Source organism: Trichomonas vaginalis (genome assembly GCF_026262505.1).
Source record: "Trichomonas vaginalis G3 chromosome Unknown ctg_114, whole genome shotgun sequence".
NCBI lineage: Eukaryota > Parabasalia > Trichomonadida > Trichomonadidae > Trichomonas > Trichomonas vaginalis.
Genome location: NW_026529201.1, coordinates 97,186 through 112,880, shown reverse-complemented (window position 1 = coordinate 112,880; position 15,695 = coordinate 97,186). Strand labels below are relative to the sequence as shown.

The window sequence follows — 15,695 nt, the reverse complement described above, 5'->3', positions numbered from 1 at the left end:
GATATGAGCTATAATACAAAACTTATTTCTGGTTTTTTACTACCAACAGTTTCCTATAACAGGAAAAGGTGTCATACAAGGAATGTCTATTCCATTGACATTAAGCACACCAATCTTATATATTGTTTCAAACTTAGGTTCAAAGTGTTATTCGAATGTCGACAGAAACTATTATGACCAAAAGATACTTATGCGTATAAACAATACTTTCTCTGCTGGTTTGCCTATTGTTCATTCGAATGCAGAATTTTCAACCTTAGTGAACTCAAACACTTTGGCAAGTATAAACGTTGACATTAGTTGACGCAAAACTTTGTTCCTGTAAAACTTTATGTCCTATGTATTTGTCAATGACGGCAGAAAGTTTCGAATTGGAAGATGCAACTGGTGAAAGTATTGTATTACAAGAACAACTTCAACAACAAATAGCTCAAGAACAACAAATGCAACAAATGGAACAACAAAGTCAAGAATAAAAAAAATATTATTTTTTTTATTTTTATAAAAATGTACAGAATAGATGTTTCAGATTTTTATGACTTCAAGCATTCAGAAATATGTGTCCATTTAGAGACTATAACAAAGCAGTCGAGAATTTGAAACGTTTAGTCATTTATGTTGACTCTGCCCAGAATGTTATGTCATGAAAGAATGGGATGTTGTCTTTAACAAACCAAGAGCAACAATAGTTTCAGAACAAGAATGTAGACAGAAACTTAAGAAAAAAAAGTCGTACAAGTTGGCATGAAGATGTTAGATGCTTGGGATATCTTATTGTCAAAGTTAGAAGATTTTTCAGTTCGAGGTATAAAGTTTTATACACCTTCTCCAAACTTCTATTCTATCTTCACTGGATATAAATATGAACAAGTAGAATGGAAAACAGTATTATAGAAGCTTGGTTAGACCATGTCAAAGAAATTATATGCAATGGAAACGAAAAGGTTTATGAGTATATCTTATGTTGGTTTGCAAACATCTTACAACATCCAAGTGCTAAAATGAAACTGCTCTCATTATAATTGGAAAACAAGGAACAGGTAAGAATACTTTCTTTACAGATATTTTGTGCAAACTGTTAGAAGGTTATTCGAATCCGAATATGACAAACTTAGAAAACATCTGTGGCAAGTTTAACTCCTCAATAGAGAATATGAAACTTATAGTTTGCAATGAACTTCAAAGTATAGATACAACAAAAGTTTTGAACTCAGATGCTTTGAAGAGTCTTATAACAGACAAGTTGGAGTTGTTGAAAGAAAGTATAAAGACCAAAGAGTTTGTGAAAATGTTGCAAACTTCATTATGGTTTCAAACAATGTTGTTCCGATGAAGTTAGAAAGTTCTGACAGAAGATATGTAGTTGTCAGAACGTCAGATTCTCATATGCAAGATACAGAATATTTTGACGACTTAGCAGAAACTTTGACATCTGACTTTTACAACCACTTGTTCTCATATTTCATGACATTAGATATTTCTAAGTTCAATCCAAGACAAATTCCACATACCGAAGAGAGACAAACATTGTTAGAAGCAAACAAGAGTGTATATGAACTGTTCATAGATGAAACTGACTTTGTGTCATTAGATGAAAGGTCTTTATATGATTCGTATAAACAATATTGTCAAGAATATGGTTATATGACAGCTTCTAAACGAACATTCTTGGCAAATGTCAAAAGTCTTTTAGACGTACAGAATGGTGTATATACAAAGAAAAATTTTTCTGAGTAAATTTTAAAAAAATATTTTTTTATCCGATAGAAAAGATGACGAAATTCATCTCAGTAAACAAGTACATGTCAGGACTTAAAGAAGAACTAGACCCATTCACATATTTGAATGTTTACTTCTACCATTTTGAAAAGTCTTCATTCACCAAAGTTTGGAACATCGAACCAGTTAAGTTTGCTATTGTGACTAAAAATGGTGCGAAATTTGAAGACTTAGACATAGAAGGTTTGTTAACAGTCAAAGAAAGTTTTGACAGAAGGTTCTCAAACCTTAAAGAAGGCAAAGCATACAAACTTGTTATACCTTATGAACCAAAGAAGACAGACGACTATGAATATTATGAGTCTAAAGTTGTAGAAGTTCAAGGTAAATTGGGTAAAAAGATTTTAGAGTCTAAGCCAGTGTTTGCTCCTAAAGAGGAAGAGAACATTGACATTGACCCAGAAATGTTCTAAAAATAAAATTTTATTTTTACATGTCAAGTTTCTTCTTCGGTGGAATTGGCTCTGGTTCTTTCTTCTCTTCTTCTACTTTCTTTTCTCTCTTCTTCTTTTCTGGTGGAGTTATGTCAAATTTGGCGCAACCATATTTATGTAAAAGTTCTTTGTCCTTTAATAGCTCATCTATTCTGTTTTCTATTTCATCTTCAAGAACAGCGCATGTGTCTTCTTTGCATTCTAAGAACTTTTGTTGGACTTCATCTTTCCAATCGGCGTCATCTCTGTCAACAAGTCTGTCATTGACAAATTTTAAGACTGCTCTGCTTAATGTTTTATGGTTCTTGTCATATTCCCAGAAACAGAACTTTAGAACAAATTCACCTTTCATGTTTACACTATGTAAGATTTTATGGTCGACAGATGTTTTGCTGTCGAAAAGCTTGTCTCGAATATAGATAGCGAAATCGCTAGACATTTTCTAAAAGATAAAAATTTTAATTTTTCTAAAAATATGTTAGAAAAAAAGTTTGCTGACATTGACAAGAAATTTGAGAATGTTTTAAACAAGAACAAGAGGAAGTTAGAAAATGCTCAGATAAAGCCTATACATGACAAGTTCTTATTTGCTCAGAATGGTATAACAGGTCTAATTGCACCACCTGGGTCTGGTAAGACTTTCACTTATCTTAAAATGGCTGCACAACAACAAGAACTAGATGAGAAGAACCCATTCTATGAGTTAGTTGTTATTTGTAGTACTTCTGGTCAATTTGACCAAACCGTCAATTCGTTCAAAGATATTATAAAGAAGTCAAAGTTAGTATGTATAAAGGATACTGAGTTGTTAGATTGGATAAAGAAGTACCAAAGAAGAGTTTTGAAGTATAATGCTATAAATGAGTATATAAATTCTAAGTTTAAAGACCCAAATGAGGAAATGCAGAGAATATTAGAGAAGAAACACTTCAGAAACAAACAGAAAGAGATAGAATACATTTCGAAAAATTGCAATCTTACGATTGGAAGACTTACCCTCATAGATGTCTTCTTATCTTAGATGATTTCGCCTCTCATCCTTTGTTAAAGAATAGAGAACAAGATATGTGTCGAATTCTTAAGAAGCTCAGACACTTTAACATCTCAGTTGTCATTTGTGTACAGACAGCAAAGAGTTTAAGTAAGGATGTTAAAAGAATACTTACTGACATAATACTTTTCCCCGGATTGTCCGAAGACGATTTCATGGAACTTATGAAAGAGTCCATGGCAGGTAAGTTTGACAGACATGAACTATGGAGAAGTACAAAGTCATACAAGACCCTCATACTTCTTTCAGAATTCATATCTACGCAAACAAAGTTCAAATTGTAAAAAGTCAATAAAAATAAATGGTTCATCTACCCTACTTGTTTGAAGTTGTCAAAATACTCTGTTATTTTTTCTTTCAGTAGCGGTAAGTCTTCTTTGAAGGTAAGTATTGTACAACCTTTCATATCATAGTGTGTTTGAGGTAACGTATCTTGAACTATTTGTTTCACATCTTCATTTGGGGTCATTGAAATCGGTAAGTTTTCGCGATAGAACCAATTTCTGTCAGATTTGTAAATCTTAGCAAGGTCGTAAAAGCTTTTGTTGTTTCTTCTGACTAAATGCAACATAACCATATCTTTATCTTCTTCATTTTCCAACTCTTCAGTATAAATCATATACTTATAGTTCTTTTCCTTTCCTTTTGGTACCGAACGTGGTATTCTTTTCTGAATGCTTTTGTCTTTTGCTTCAAGCTTGTTTTCCATCTCTTCACGTTCTTGTCTATGAATTTCGTCAAGAAGTCTGTAAATATACCAAGCATAACGAGGCGAAGCCCACATTGCAACAGCATTTACAAGAAGTCTATGTACATAATATCCTCTCAAACCATTTGGCAATTTTTCACGATTTTCATAGAGTTTTGGCGACTGGGGTTTTTTACTTACTCGCTGTTCTTCACTGTTTTCAGAAAAAAGTATGTCTCGCTGTGCTTCGCTCAAAAGTTCTTGTGTGCTTTGGTTCCTAAACCAGTCTTGTGGTTTCTTAGTATCTGGAGCAAAACATGCTGTCAAAATACTTTGCATTTGGTACATATCGTCTTTGACCGAACAAATGAGACGGAGTTGTTTGTTAAACTGAACCCACTCATATTCTTCATTTATAGCTTCATGAACTATAACTGTTGTTGTGTTCTCTGTTGTTGACATATCTGTCTTTACATACAAAATAAAAAAATAAATAAAAATAAAACTAACTTTATTTTTTCTATCTTAAGGAAATTCATGAAATTTGGTCATTTTTCAATAAAAATATATTTTATGTGAAGCCCACATTGCTACAGCATTTACAAGAAGTCTATGTACATAATATCCTCTCAAACCATTTGGCAATTTTTCACGATTTTCATACGGAATCTCTTCTCTCGGTTTTCCGAGGGAAGCAAGCATATGAGGAAATTCATGAAATTTGGTCATTTTTCATCAAAAATAATGTTTAGGTGAAGAGGTGAGATTTCACCTGTTTTTTCACCTAATTTTTCACCTCAGTTATTTTATAAGCGTTTTACATGGTAAACGTTATTTTTACATTATGACACGAAGTGAAGATTTGCACTTCGTCAAATTTTATAAAAAATTAGCGTTATTTTTACATTATGACACGAAGTGAAGATTTGCACTTCGTCAAATTTTATAAAAAATTAGCGTTATTTTTACATTATGACACGAAGTGAAGATTTGCACTTCGTCAAATTTTATAAAAAATTAGCGTTATTTTTACATTATGACACGAAGTGAAGATTTGCACTTCGTCAAATTTTATAAAAAATTAGCGTTATTTTTACATTATGACACGAAGTGAAGATTTGCACTTCGTCAAATTTTATAAAAAATTAGCGTTATTTTTACATTATGACACGAAGTGAAGATTTGCACTTCGTCAAATTTTATAAAAAATTAGCGTTATTTTTACATTATGACACGAAGTGAAGATTTGCACTTCGTCAAATTTTATAAAAAATTAGCGTTATTTTTACATTATGACACGAAGTGAAGATTTGCACTTCGTCAAATTTTATAAAAAATTAGCGTTATTTTTACATTATGACACGAAGTGAAGATTTGCACTTCGTCAAATTTTATAAAAAATTAGCGTTATTTTTGGAATTTTGTGAAAACTCAACGGTTTGACACATGCCATATGCCATTTTACTCAGAATTTTGTGCTGAATTCAGCAAAAATAATGTTTATGTTAGCATGTTAGATCTAACACGTTTTCTAACCTCTTTTCTAACATGGTCCAAAACACACAAAACTCATGAATTCTCGTGAATTTCCTTAAGATAGAAAAAATAATGTTTATGTTAACATGTTAGATCTAACACGTTTTCTAACCTCTTTTCTAACATGGTCCAAAACACACAAAACTCATGAATTCTCGTGAATTTCCTTAAGATAGAAAAAATAATGTTTATGTTAACATGTTAGATCTAACACGTTTTCTAATCTCTTTTCTAACATGGTCCAAAACACACAAAACTCATGAATTCTCGTGAATTTCCTTAAGATAGAAAAAATAATGTTTATGTTAACATGTTAGATCTAACACGTTTTCTAACCTCTTTTCTAACATAACTATTTACAAGCGTTTTACATGGTATATGTTGCGATGGTTCATGACTTTAAACAGTTTTGTAGCTTCTATTTCTTCTTTTAGTACATCGAATGTTTTAACTATGCCGAAGGTTTCTTTATACTTCTTCTTGACGTCAGATAATAGGAAATCGTCAGCAGTTGGATAGTTTTTGTTCAGAAATGCTAACATGTCCATTTTATCTTCTGCTGGCTTTTCTGCTTCTTTCTTTAAGTCTGCATAGTCGTTTCTCATTCTTTCTATCTCTTTGACTGAGTAGTTATATTTCCTAATTGCTGCCTTACATTTTGAACATTGCGGGTTCATTTTTGCGTTATACATTGAAATAAAACCAGCTAAAACAACTAAAGCGTCAATTGCTCTCTTCATCTCAAACATAGCGGGTCTTATTTGTTTGTTCCATACTTTGCCTCTTCTATCTTTATCTCTTATTTCCCAAACACATTCAGCAACTAACGAAACAAAGTTGTCGTAGGTCTTAAATTCTTCAGATTTATATATGTCAGAAACATTCTTATATACCATATCGCAATCTTTGTCCATAACCTTATGGTTGCAATGAAAACCAAGGAATTCATAATTTACTTTACGTATGAATTTCTTAATTTCTACTGAGTCAGTTGGTTTCACTTCAATTTCGTCGAATTCAGGAATAGTGAGTTTTTGTTGTTGGATTTCAGGTAGTTTAGGCAAATGGTCAATAATGTCCTGCATTTCATAAAGATATTCTTCATTTGTTTCATCTTTCGCACTACAGTCTAAATTACTTGTTAAAAGTTCTTGCTTTATCTTCTGGATTTCTGTTTCAAAAGTATATGAAGAAGGAATGAAGCTTTTCATTTCTACTAGCATAGATGTTGGATTCATGACTAACGAGTTTGGTGCTGTTGTTGCTAACATGTTCTTACAATAAAAATAAAAAATATTTTTTAAAAAAAACTAACTTTATTTTTTCTATCTTAAGGAAATTCTGTATAAAATTCTTGAGTTTTGTGTGTTTTTTACGATGTTAGAAAAAATGTTAGAAAACGTGTTAGATCTAACATGCTAACATAAACTTTATTTTTGCTGAATTCATGAGTTTTGGTTGAAAGAATACGGTGGAGCCAAAAGTGGCTCGACCTCAAAACAAGCATTTTGTGAAGAATATAGCAACAGTCCGAATTCCGGCGGTTGCTTTTTATACAAAATTCAAGAGGGTAGAAATGAGGTTAGAAATGAGGTTAGATCTAACCATCTACCCGACATTCTCGTCAAATACAAAAAAATGAAGAATAACTTTCACTTTTTCATTATATAACTGTTATTTTTGACGAAGTGAAGATTGACACTTCGTCAAAAAAATCCCTGAAATCATATCTTTTATACAAAATAAAAAAATAAATAAAAATAAAACTAACTTTATTTTTTCTATCTTAAGGAAATTCATGAAAATTCAAGAGGGTAGAAATGAGGTTAGATCTAACCATCTACCCGACATTCTCGTCAAATACAAAAAAATGAAGAATAACTTTCACTTTTTCATTATATAACTGTTATTTTTGACGAAGTGAAGATTGACACTTCGTCAAAAAAATCCCTGAAATCATATCTTTTATACAAAATAAAAAAATAAATAAAAATAAAACTAACTTTATTTTTTCTATCTTAAGGAAATTCATGAAAATTCAAGAGGGTAGAAATGAGGTTAGATCTAACCATCTACCCGACATTCTCGTCAAATACAAAAAAATGAAGAATAACTTTCACTTTTTCATTATATAACTGTTATTTTTGACGAAGTGAAGATTGACACTTCGTCAAAAAAATCCCTGAAATCATATCTTTTATACAAAATAAAAAAATAAATAAAAATAAAACTAACTTTATTTTTTCTATCTTAAGGAAATTCATGAAAATTCAAGAGGGTAGAAATGAGGTTAGAAATGAGGTTAGATCTAACCTCTTCACCTAAATTATATTTTTGGTGTAAATTTCATTGACTGACTGACTGACTGACGGCACAAAGTGGCTTAGCGAAAACATTAATATATAAAATTCATGAAAATTCAAGAGGTTAGAAATGAGGTTAGAAATGAGGTTAGATCTAACCTCTTCACCTAAATTATATTTTTGGTCCGGGAACAACTTTCTCTCAATTGGAGCTGTAGCATACTCTTTGCGTAAGCGGTTCAGACCTTCTTCGAAGTCTTGGTCTCTCTTGGACTGAGATTGGAATTGCTGGGGTGGAGCTTGCTGGAACATCCAAGGGTTGGGGAAGTAAGGCATAGGCTGAGGAGGGTAGTTCGGGAAGCCTTGTGGTGGGTAGTAACCTTGAGGTGGAAATTGGTAGTAATTCGGAGGTACTTGCTGGAACTGAGGTTGCTGAGGAGACTGTTGTGGTTCTTTAGGTTCCTCTGGTTTGGGAATGGACTGGGTTATAGATCCAAGGTGATGTGATTTTTGCATCCCTGGGATGGACGATACACCCAAAGTGTCACCTTTTTGGGATAACATGAATTTTAAATATCATGAGAGTTCTGCAAACCATATGCACAATATCTATTCAGCCTGACTTCTTGTATATATGAGTTAGACTTCTTAAATATTGTGCTTGGGGCGATATAAGCATTTCCGAGATTACCATCGTGCTCTATAGTATGCTACTTCTCCCTGGTTCTAGCTCAGTTCCAAGGATATTGGCGTTCAAGGATTTGGCAAGGTCCTTCCGAAGTCTCTCATTCGATGAGAGATTTCGGAAGAATCTTGCCTTAAAGTACTCCAACTCTTGTTCTTTTGTTCCTAAATAGTGAGAAAAGTTATTTGACTACATAAGGTAGAGATTATCCGAGGTCCCTCATTTGATGAGAGGCCTCGGATAATCTCTGCCTTAAAATTGTACACTTGTAGTCCATGAGAGTGTAAGTATACATTGATAGGACAGCTTTCTTCTGAAGTCTTAGATTTGATGAGAACCTCAGAAGAAAACTGTCCTATTTTATAGTAAAAGGAGTTTCAGGAGCTCCAAAGCTCCCTTTCGTAAGGATTAGGAGCTTTGGAGCTCCTGGTTCGTAGATGTGTTTCGCATCTTTCATCAGCAAAGGACATTTACCATCTGGGACTCTGTTGATGGAGACTCAGGAGCTCCAAAGCTCCCTTTAGTAAGGATTAGAAGTTTTGAAGCTCCTGGTTCGTAGACGTGTTTCGCATCTTTCATCAGAAGAGGCCCAAATGCTAAATAGCCTCTGCTGATGAGCTTCAGGAGCTCCAAGGCTCCCTCTCGTAACGATTAGGAGCTTTGTAGCTCCTGAAGGTAAGGTAGGATTGCTCTGATCTCTAATCAGTAGATGCCATGCCTCATTATGAACTCTACTGACAAGAGATCAAGAGCTCCAAGGACTCCCTTTTTAGTTAGTGGCGTTCTCACCATTTAGTAGGATTGCTGATCCTACTAATGAAGTGATCACTTAGTATACGTTTTGAATAAATTGAATTTTTTTTAGAATTTAGTATTTTTTATAGACATCATATGTATATTATAAATACATAAATATATTCTTTAATTCAAAAAATTCAATTCGGTTTTGGGATGGGTATCCCAGCCCCAAGTATTCAATTTTATTCAATTTTTAAAGAATTTTGGGTTGGGATGCCCAGACCAAAACAAGCTTTATATTTTGATGTGTAGATACGTATGTGTGCATCATTGTTGTGTTATATATTATGTTTTTAATGAAAAAAAAATCTGATTCAAAAAAAATTATCACTAATTAGTTGATAATATAAAGAAAAAATAGATAAATTGTATGTTTTGAGAGTATTTATCCACATTCACTCATATGAATTTCATTAAATAGTGTCTTTTTAGTCCCAAATTTATTTTGAATTATTGAAATCAAAGAAAAAAAAATCAGAAAAATTTCTCGAAATTTTTATTTTCAAAAAAAATTTGGATTTTATATTGAAAACTGACACTGGGAGGACGATAGGGCTGGGATTGGAGATACCCCGCTCACTTGGGAAAAATACGGATCTATAGACTGGGTTGGTGGGACGTGGGACATTCGTTTGTGGCTTAACCGTCGGACCACAACGATAAAAATCTCTGCTACTAGCAGTACTGCTACTGACAGTAGCAGTACTTTTACTGACAGTAGCAGTACTTTTTCTGACAGTAGCAGTACTTTTACTGACAGTAGCAGTACTTTTTCTGACAGTAGCAGTACTTTTTCTGACAGTAGCAGTACTTTTACTGACAGTAGCAGTACTTTTACTGACAGTAGCAGTACTTTATCGTCGAAAACCCTCTCAAATTTTCCTTTTTACTGACAGTAGCAGTACTTTTACTGACAGTAGCAGTACTTTTACTGACAGTAGCAGTACTTTTACTGACAGTAGCAGTACTTTTACTGACAGTAGCAGTACTTTTACTGACAGTAGCAGTACTTTTACTGACAGTAGCAGTACTTTTACTGACAGTAGCAATGGTCGAGGTCGAACCTACCGACGAGGCAATTTACCTAATTGAAATTAACGAGCTTGTTAAAGACTTCCTCAGGCAGAATGTAAAAGGCAAGCTTGTTAACGGTTGGATAACGGGAAGGGCTGCCTTGAATCTCGAGACTTCGACTGGAATTCCAATTGAGGTACCAGACGGGACAGCCTACGACGACATAAAGCAAGCAAAGAAGGAAGCCATTATAAAGTTCTTTGCCAAGCGTCCTTGGATACTACTTCCAAACAGAGAGAACCCTTTCCCAAGAATTCCCACATTTAAATTCAAATTCGAATAAAAATTTTTTACTTCATGCAATGTTTTATTTCTGTGCCGTCTTCAAGTATGCCCCAATATTTCCTTTTCGATATTACATGAACTTCGGTGAAAATTTTGTCCAATTTGAATCGACCCATCTTCTCACCGACCATGCCCATTTCAATGAGTTTGTTATAGCCTTCTTCGTTCGTCATGAGTGCGTCAATGTTCTCATAGTAAACCTTGACTTTCGATTTGACTTCGGAGAAGAATTTGTTGTACTCGTCAAGGACTGCTTTTGCGAACTGAGGGTAAGACCAATGTTCGACAATAGGTTTTAATGTGGTTACTAAGCCACTTTGACCTTGAGTGAATTCGTACTTCAAAACAAAAGGAGAAAACCTTTCAACAAAGTTGTCGACCTTCTCATAATGTTTACTCTTCATCTCTTGAGGTTTCTTAATGGAATATCCCCATGTCGAATTCATAAGCAATTTGAGTGTCATTGCAAGTTTGGGGTTTGAAGCTTTCCTAATATCATACAGTTGTTGTATGACTTTTCCAACTGTATAGTTCCTTCCCGGGAACTCACCATCTTCGTTTGGAATTCCAGTCGGAATATATTGGACAAACCTCATGTATGCAGCGTTAAGGTCGACATAGTATATCTTTTCGTTTGAGTCGAACTTGTCGCAACCAATTGGTCCAGTTTGTGGAAATTCAAGTGAGTCTCTTATCTTCTGAGAAACTTCTCCTGTTATCTCATAAACATCGTCGAAGCAACCTGTTTCATATAAAACCTTCTGACCTAACTCAGATGCTCTCCAATACAATTTGACGTCAATTGGATGTCTCAATGGAAGTTTGTTTATAGCATCTTGAAGTTCTTGCAACCTCATTGGAAGTTCTTCTGGTTCAGGTTGGTATCCGAACAATCCAACTCCTTGTGGAATTGTGTACTTCTTTTGTACTAGAACTTTGTCTGGAACAACTTTTGGTCTTGCTAACAATGAAAAGTTTGTTTCGTCTTTTGGTACAAAAGTTTCTGTCAGCTTGTCATCTGGAATTGGTTCCAACAAACCTTTCTCGAAAAGAATGTTTACAGCTCTGACAATGTTGCACTTGCCTTTTCCGAACAATGGGTTTGTAAGACTTTCGTTCAACATGAAGTGGTTGTGGACAATTACAATCTTCAACCATGGTAAATTGAACTCAACAACATAGTCGTCATGTGAAGAACCTTTAGCTGTAGGTATGTTGACTCGGATATTGACATTTGCCAACGGTGCAATTTTTGCCAATTGACCTCTGAGAATGTACCTTGTCTTCACACATGACTCAAGATACTTCATCTTCTCATCTGTAACAAGACCAGAGTTCCTGAGACATGTAAGAATACAAGGTTCATTAACAATTGTTTCAATTGAATTGTAAATTCCATACCTTGTCAAGTCAATGTCAGACTTATTTATGAACGGGAAGTATCCAGCATGTTGTCTGACTGCTTGAGGGTTAGGTTGGTACCATTCGAACTTGACACTTGCAATTCCTTCAATTGCATTCAAAATGTCTGAGTCGGAGTCAACCATTTGTTCTCTCTTTGTAGTCTTGAAAGCGTCAAGAAGTTTTGCGGCTGTTTGTTCATTGCCATGTGCATAGTAAATGTGACCATCCAAATCTGTTATGGTCAATCTGAGATTGTGTCCTTTCTTATTTCCGTCTTGTATGGCAGCAAGTACACCCATGAAGCCTTCTTTGTTCTTTCCTTCGTCAAAGTTTACTGTAAAGGTTCGACCAGATGTAATTTGACTTCTAACTTCACGATACTTTTCATATGCATATCTTGTTCTTTCCATGGGAGCATGTGTGTCTTCACCTTTTCCTTTTTTCCTTCTCAAAGGATGCAATTGTTCGTCATGTTTCCAGTAGAATCTGGCAAAGCCGTCGTGTCCTTCAACTTGAGGTTCACTAACATCGAAAGGCATGTCCATAAGACGTTCTTCTTCTAACCTCTCTAGTCTGTTTGGATAATTGGCACGTGCTGTTTCCAAATCCATTTCGTAGCGAAGACCAGACAATTTGTCATAGACTTTTATGGGTCTTCCCTTCCTATATTTAAAATTCTTCGAAACTCTCCAACCATATCTTTGTAACTCTGCTTTTATTCTAGCAGACTTTCTATCCATTCTATATGGGGGCATTTTTATAAAAGAAAAAAAATATTTTTTTCTTTACTTAACATAACTGCCTGCTGCCATAAGTCTTTGACGCCAACCCATACCAGCTAATGAAGGTTGACTTGGTTTAGTTTGGAAACTAAACTTTGGTTTGGTTTATCTTCAGTTTTTGGTTTTTCTTCTTCTATCGGTTTTTCGTCACTTTTCGGTTCCTCTGACTTTACTTCACTTGCAGGAACAGTTGTGTCGTCAACATCTTCATAAATATCATATGCCATTTGTTTTTGTTTTCCTTTCAACTTTTTGTGTTTGTTGTAAAGTTTAGAATATTTCGACTCTAAGTCAATGAGATGTTCTATAATGAACTGTTGGTCAGTGAAGTAAACTTTTCCATATGTTGTCTCGAAAGCTCCTTCAGACTTCAATATTTTATTTGTGAGAGTCTGTTTCTTTTTGAGATACTAGCCGTTCCATTTCTATGAAAAGTGACTTTATAGTTAGGGTTTGTATTTCCAGACTGGCACTTTCTATTATTGAATTTTTCTCTTCATCTGTAAGTTCTTTGACAGGTTTGACAATGGTTCTGAACTTTTTGTTTGTGGTGTCAAATCTACCGTTTTCAACTTCTTCGGTCATTTCATCTCAGTAAAAAAATTTAGTTTGGTTTGTTTTCAACTGGTTGTTGTTGTGGAGGTGGGATGGTTCCTTTAATAATATCATTCAGTTTCACATGTTGAGCCTGACTATATGGTATCGGTTTAAAATGCTGGAAGCCGACAATCCATCTTGAACTCATTTGTCTCAATGCTGCATTGTTCATTTCATCTCAATAAAAACTTTACATTCCCACGTTTGAGGCGGTTGAGGTTGGTTTTGTTTTACCCACTGTTGTGCATGGTTATATCCTCTGTTAAAGAATCTTTCACCTTGGTCCATATAGTGTCCTGCTTGGTTATAGTAGTCATTTGCTTTGTTATAATAGCGTTTCCTGCTTGTCTTCCTACATGTTCCATCCATCCTTGAACTTTTCCTCTTGTTTCAGGATTTGGAATAAGATTGTGGTGGCATCTCGTGCTACATCCAACCTTTCTGTTAAGTTTGTATAATAGGTTGTGCTTTCTCTTTAAGTATACTTAATGTACTCAAATCTTCCTTCCAACTCCAAATACACCTCTGGCTATTGTTCCACTGCGGGTAAAAATCTAGATTGCGACTCCTGCTAATGCGCCAAATAAACCCATTTCTTATAGGGTAAAAAATGACGAATCCGACAAGGACCCCTATGTTTCTAAAGCGACAAAGAAAGCACTCATGATAAAAATCTTTAGTTCAACACCAAATGCTTGGTTTATGGATATCTTGGAAAACATTCCGAGAGTTAGAACAGATGGACCACCATACTGGTTAATATTGTTGGTCAAAACACAAGATACTGTGAAGCCATACATATATGGTCCAAAATATTTTAGATGTAAAAACTGCTTTGACAATATTCGTTGACAAATACCATCCAACAAAACTGACATCTGACTGTGAAAGTTCTTTCAAATCAGATGATGTAAAAAACTATCTGCGTTCAAAAAATGTAAACCAATATTTCATTGTCGACCAAAAACCATTCTGCTCTTGGTGTCATTGACGGTTGTATAAAAATGTTAAGAGACTTAAAACAACCACAAGGTGGTGAGCAAATGAAATGTCATATGACGACAAATAAGACACTTCTCCATGGCAAAGATGAGACAAGTTTAAATATTTACAATAACCGTAAACAAAAAGGTTTGGGAAACCACTCCCGAAGAAATGAAAAACAACCCTGACTTAGAGAAAGACTATATATTTAATAATTTAGTCAAAAGAGACAAACAAGAAAGAATGCCGGGCTTCAAACTTCAGAAAGGTGACAAAGTAAAAATAGAAATACCTAAACGCGACCCATATGAAAATACTATTGACTATGACAACAATGGAACCCGACAGGTACTCACATTCGTGTTCGTAAAAATAAAGAAAGTATACAAGAGAATATTTATGAAGTTTTAGGCAAACATGGCAAAATGTACACACTGCAAGCAGAAGATAAAACTACTATTGCCAGACCTCGTTTCAAACTTGTCAAAGTTCAAGGTGGTATACTTTCAAAGACAGTTCCTAACAAATATAAGACAACTCCTGACGAATATGCTAAAGAAGTTTGAAAATGACGACTAAGCAATTCTATACCATGCGTAAACTGTCATGTAAGGTGGCATGTATTCTTTACTTTGTCCCGTTGTTTGTGTATATCCTGAAACGAAATGTGTATGGTTTCCTTCTCCCTGCGTGTCATCCCAGTAACAATTTATAGCAAACTTAACGTCGTCTTAACATCATATCCTTTACCTTTTGTCATTCCTGACCAATCCCAATATCTATGCTTATGCCAACCTGCTTGAGATGTACTTAAATCTATGTAATGACTGTGTGCAGGTAAATTTTCACCTGAAATCGTTTTACTTCCACCTGTTTCCTTTGAAGAGTTTGCACAATACAAAAACCTGTCGACTATTTGTTCCCATGCACCAACACCAAACATTACTTGAGGACCTCTTGCATCCATAGATGTATAAATAGAACCTACTGGGTTCATTAAATCAACATATGAGATATATAGGATTGTCTCTTTTGAACTTAAAATATAATGCAACTATTTCAGGTTTCTTCTGGTTTGTGTCAGAATTTTTTATAATATAATCTTATGTTTTCAGGGTAGGTAAAATCTTGACTATAATATATTTCTGTCATCTGTATAATAATATACTATTCTCGTTTTTTCTATTGCATTATATCTTTATATCTATAATAATCTAAATATAATGTTAGCTTTTGTTCATCTACATGTGGTGTTCTGTCGTCATCTCCATAGTCATAATAATGTGGTGCTGGAG

At 34.3% G+C, this 15,695-nt stretch overlaps 5 protein-coding genes and 3 pseudogenes across 8 annotated transcripts, besides 2 other annotated features; 3 read left to right on the top strand and 5 right to left on the bottom strand.

Annotated features, from left to right (window-relative positions):
• Positions 1-15,695: part of a mobile genetic element that runs on past both edges of the window.
• Positions 745-1,737, top strand: TVAGG3_1075090 (annotated as a pseudogene). The gene has a single exon. A coding segment is annotated over exon 1 (993 nt).
• On the top strand, positions 1,773-2,192 carry TVAGG3_1075080 (protein of unknown function, DUF4108 family; the record flags this gene model as incomplete). Its single annotated transcript, XM_051256507.1, has 1 exon — positions 1,773-2,192. The coding sequence occupies one exon, from the start codon at positions 1,773-1,775 to the stop codon at positions 2,190-2,192; it is 420 nt and encodes a 139-aa protein (XP_051076283.1).
• On the bottom strand, positions 2,209-2,652 carry TVAGG3_1075070 (uncharacterized protein; the record flags this gene model as incomplete). The annotated part of the gene is made up of 1 exon (XM_051256506.1): positions 2,209-2,652. One exon carries the CDS (start codon positions 2,650-2,652, stop codon positions 2,209-2,211), a length of 444 nt encoding a protein of 147 aa, XP_051076282.1.
• Positions 2,689-3,559, top strand: TVAGG3_1075060 (annotated as a pseudogene). Its single transcript has one exon. A coding segment is annotated over exon 1 (871 nt).
• Positions 3,575-4,414, bottom strand: TVAGG3_1075050 (KilA, N-terminal/APSES-type HTH, DNA-binding family; the record flags this gene model as incomplete). Its single annotated transcript, XM_051256505.1, has 1 exon — positions 3,575-4,414. One exon carries the CDS (start codon positions 4,412-4,414, stop codon positions 3,575-3,577), a length of 840 nt encoding a protein of 279 aa, XP_051076281.1.
• Positions 5,845-6,180, bottom strand: TVAGG3_1075040 (organellar and viral DNA polymerase type B; the record flags this gene model as incomplete). Its single annotated transcript, XM_051256504.1, has 1 exon — positions 5,845-6,180. One exon carries the CDS (start codon positions 6,178-6,180, stop codon positions 5,845-5,847), a length of 336 nt encoding a protein of 111 aa, XP_051076280.1.
• Positions 8,278-9,876: a mobile genetic element.
• Positions 12,823-13,404, bottom strand: TVAGG3_1075020 (annotated as a pseudogene). The gene has a single exon. A coding segment is annotated over exon 1 (582 nt).
• TVAGG3_1075010 (uncharacterized protein) lies at positions 13,424-13,588 on the bottom strand (the record flags this gene model as incomplete). The annotated part of the gene is made up of 1 exon (XM_051256503.1): positions 13,424-13,588. One exon carries the CDS (start codon positions 13,586-13,588, stop codon positions 13,424-13,426), a length of 165 nt encoding a protein of 54 aa, XP_051076279.1.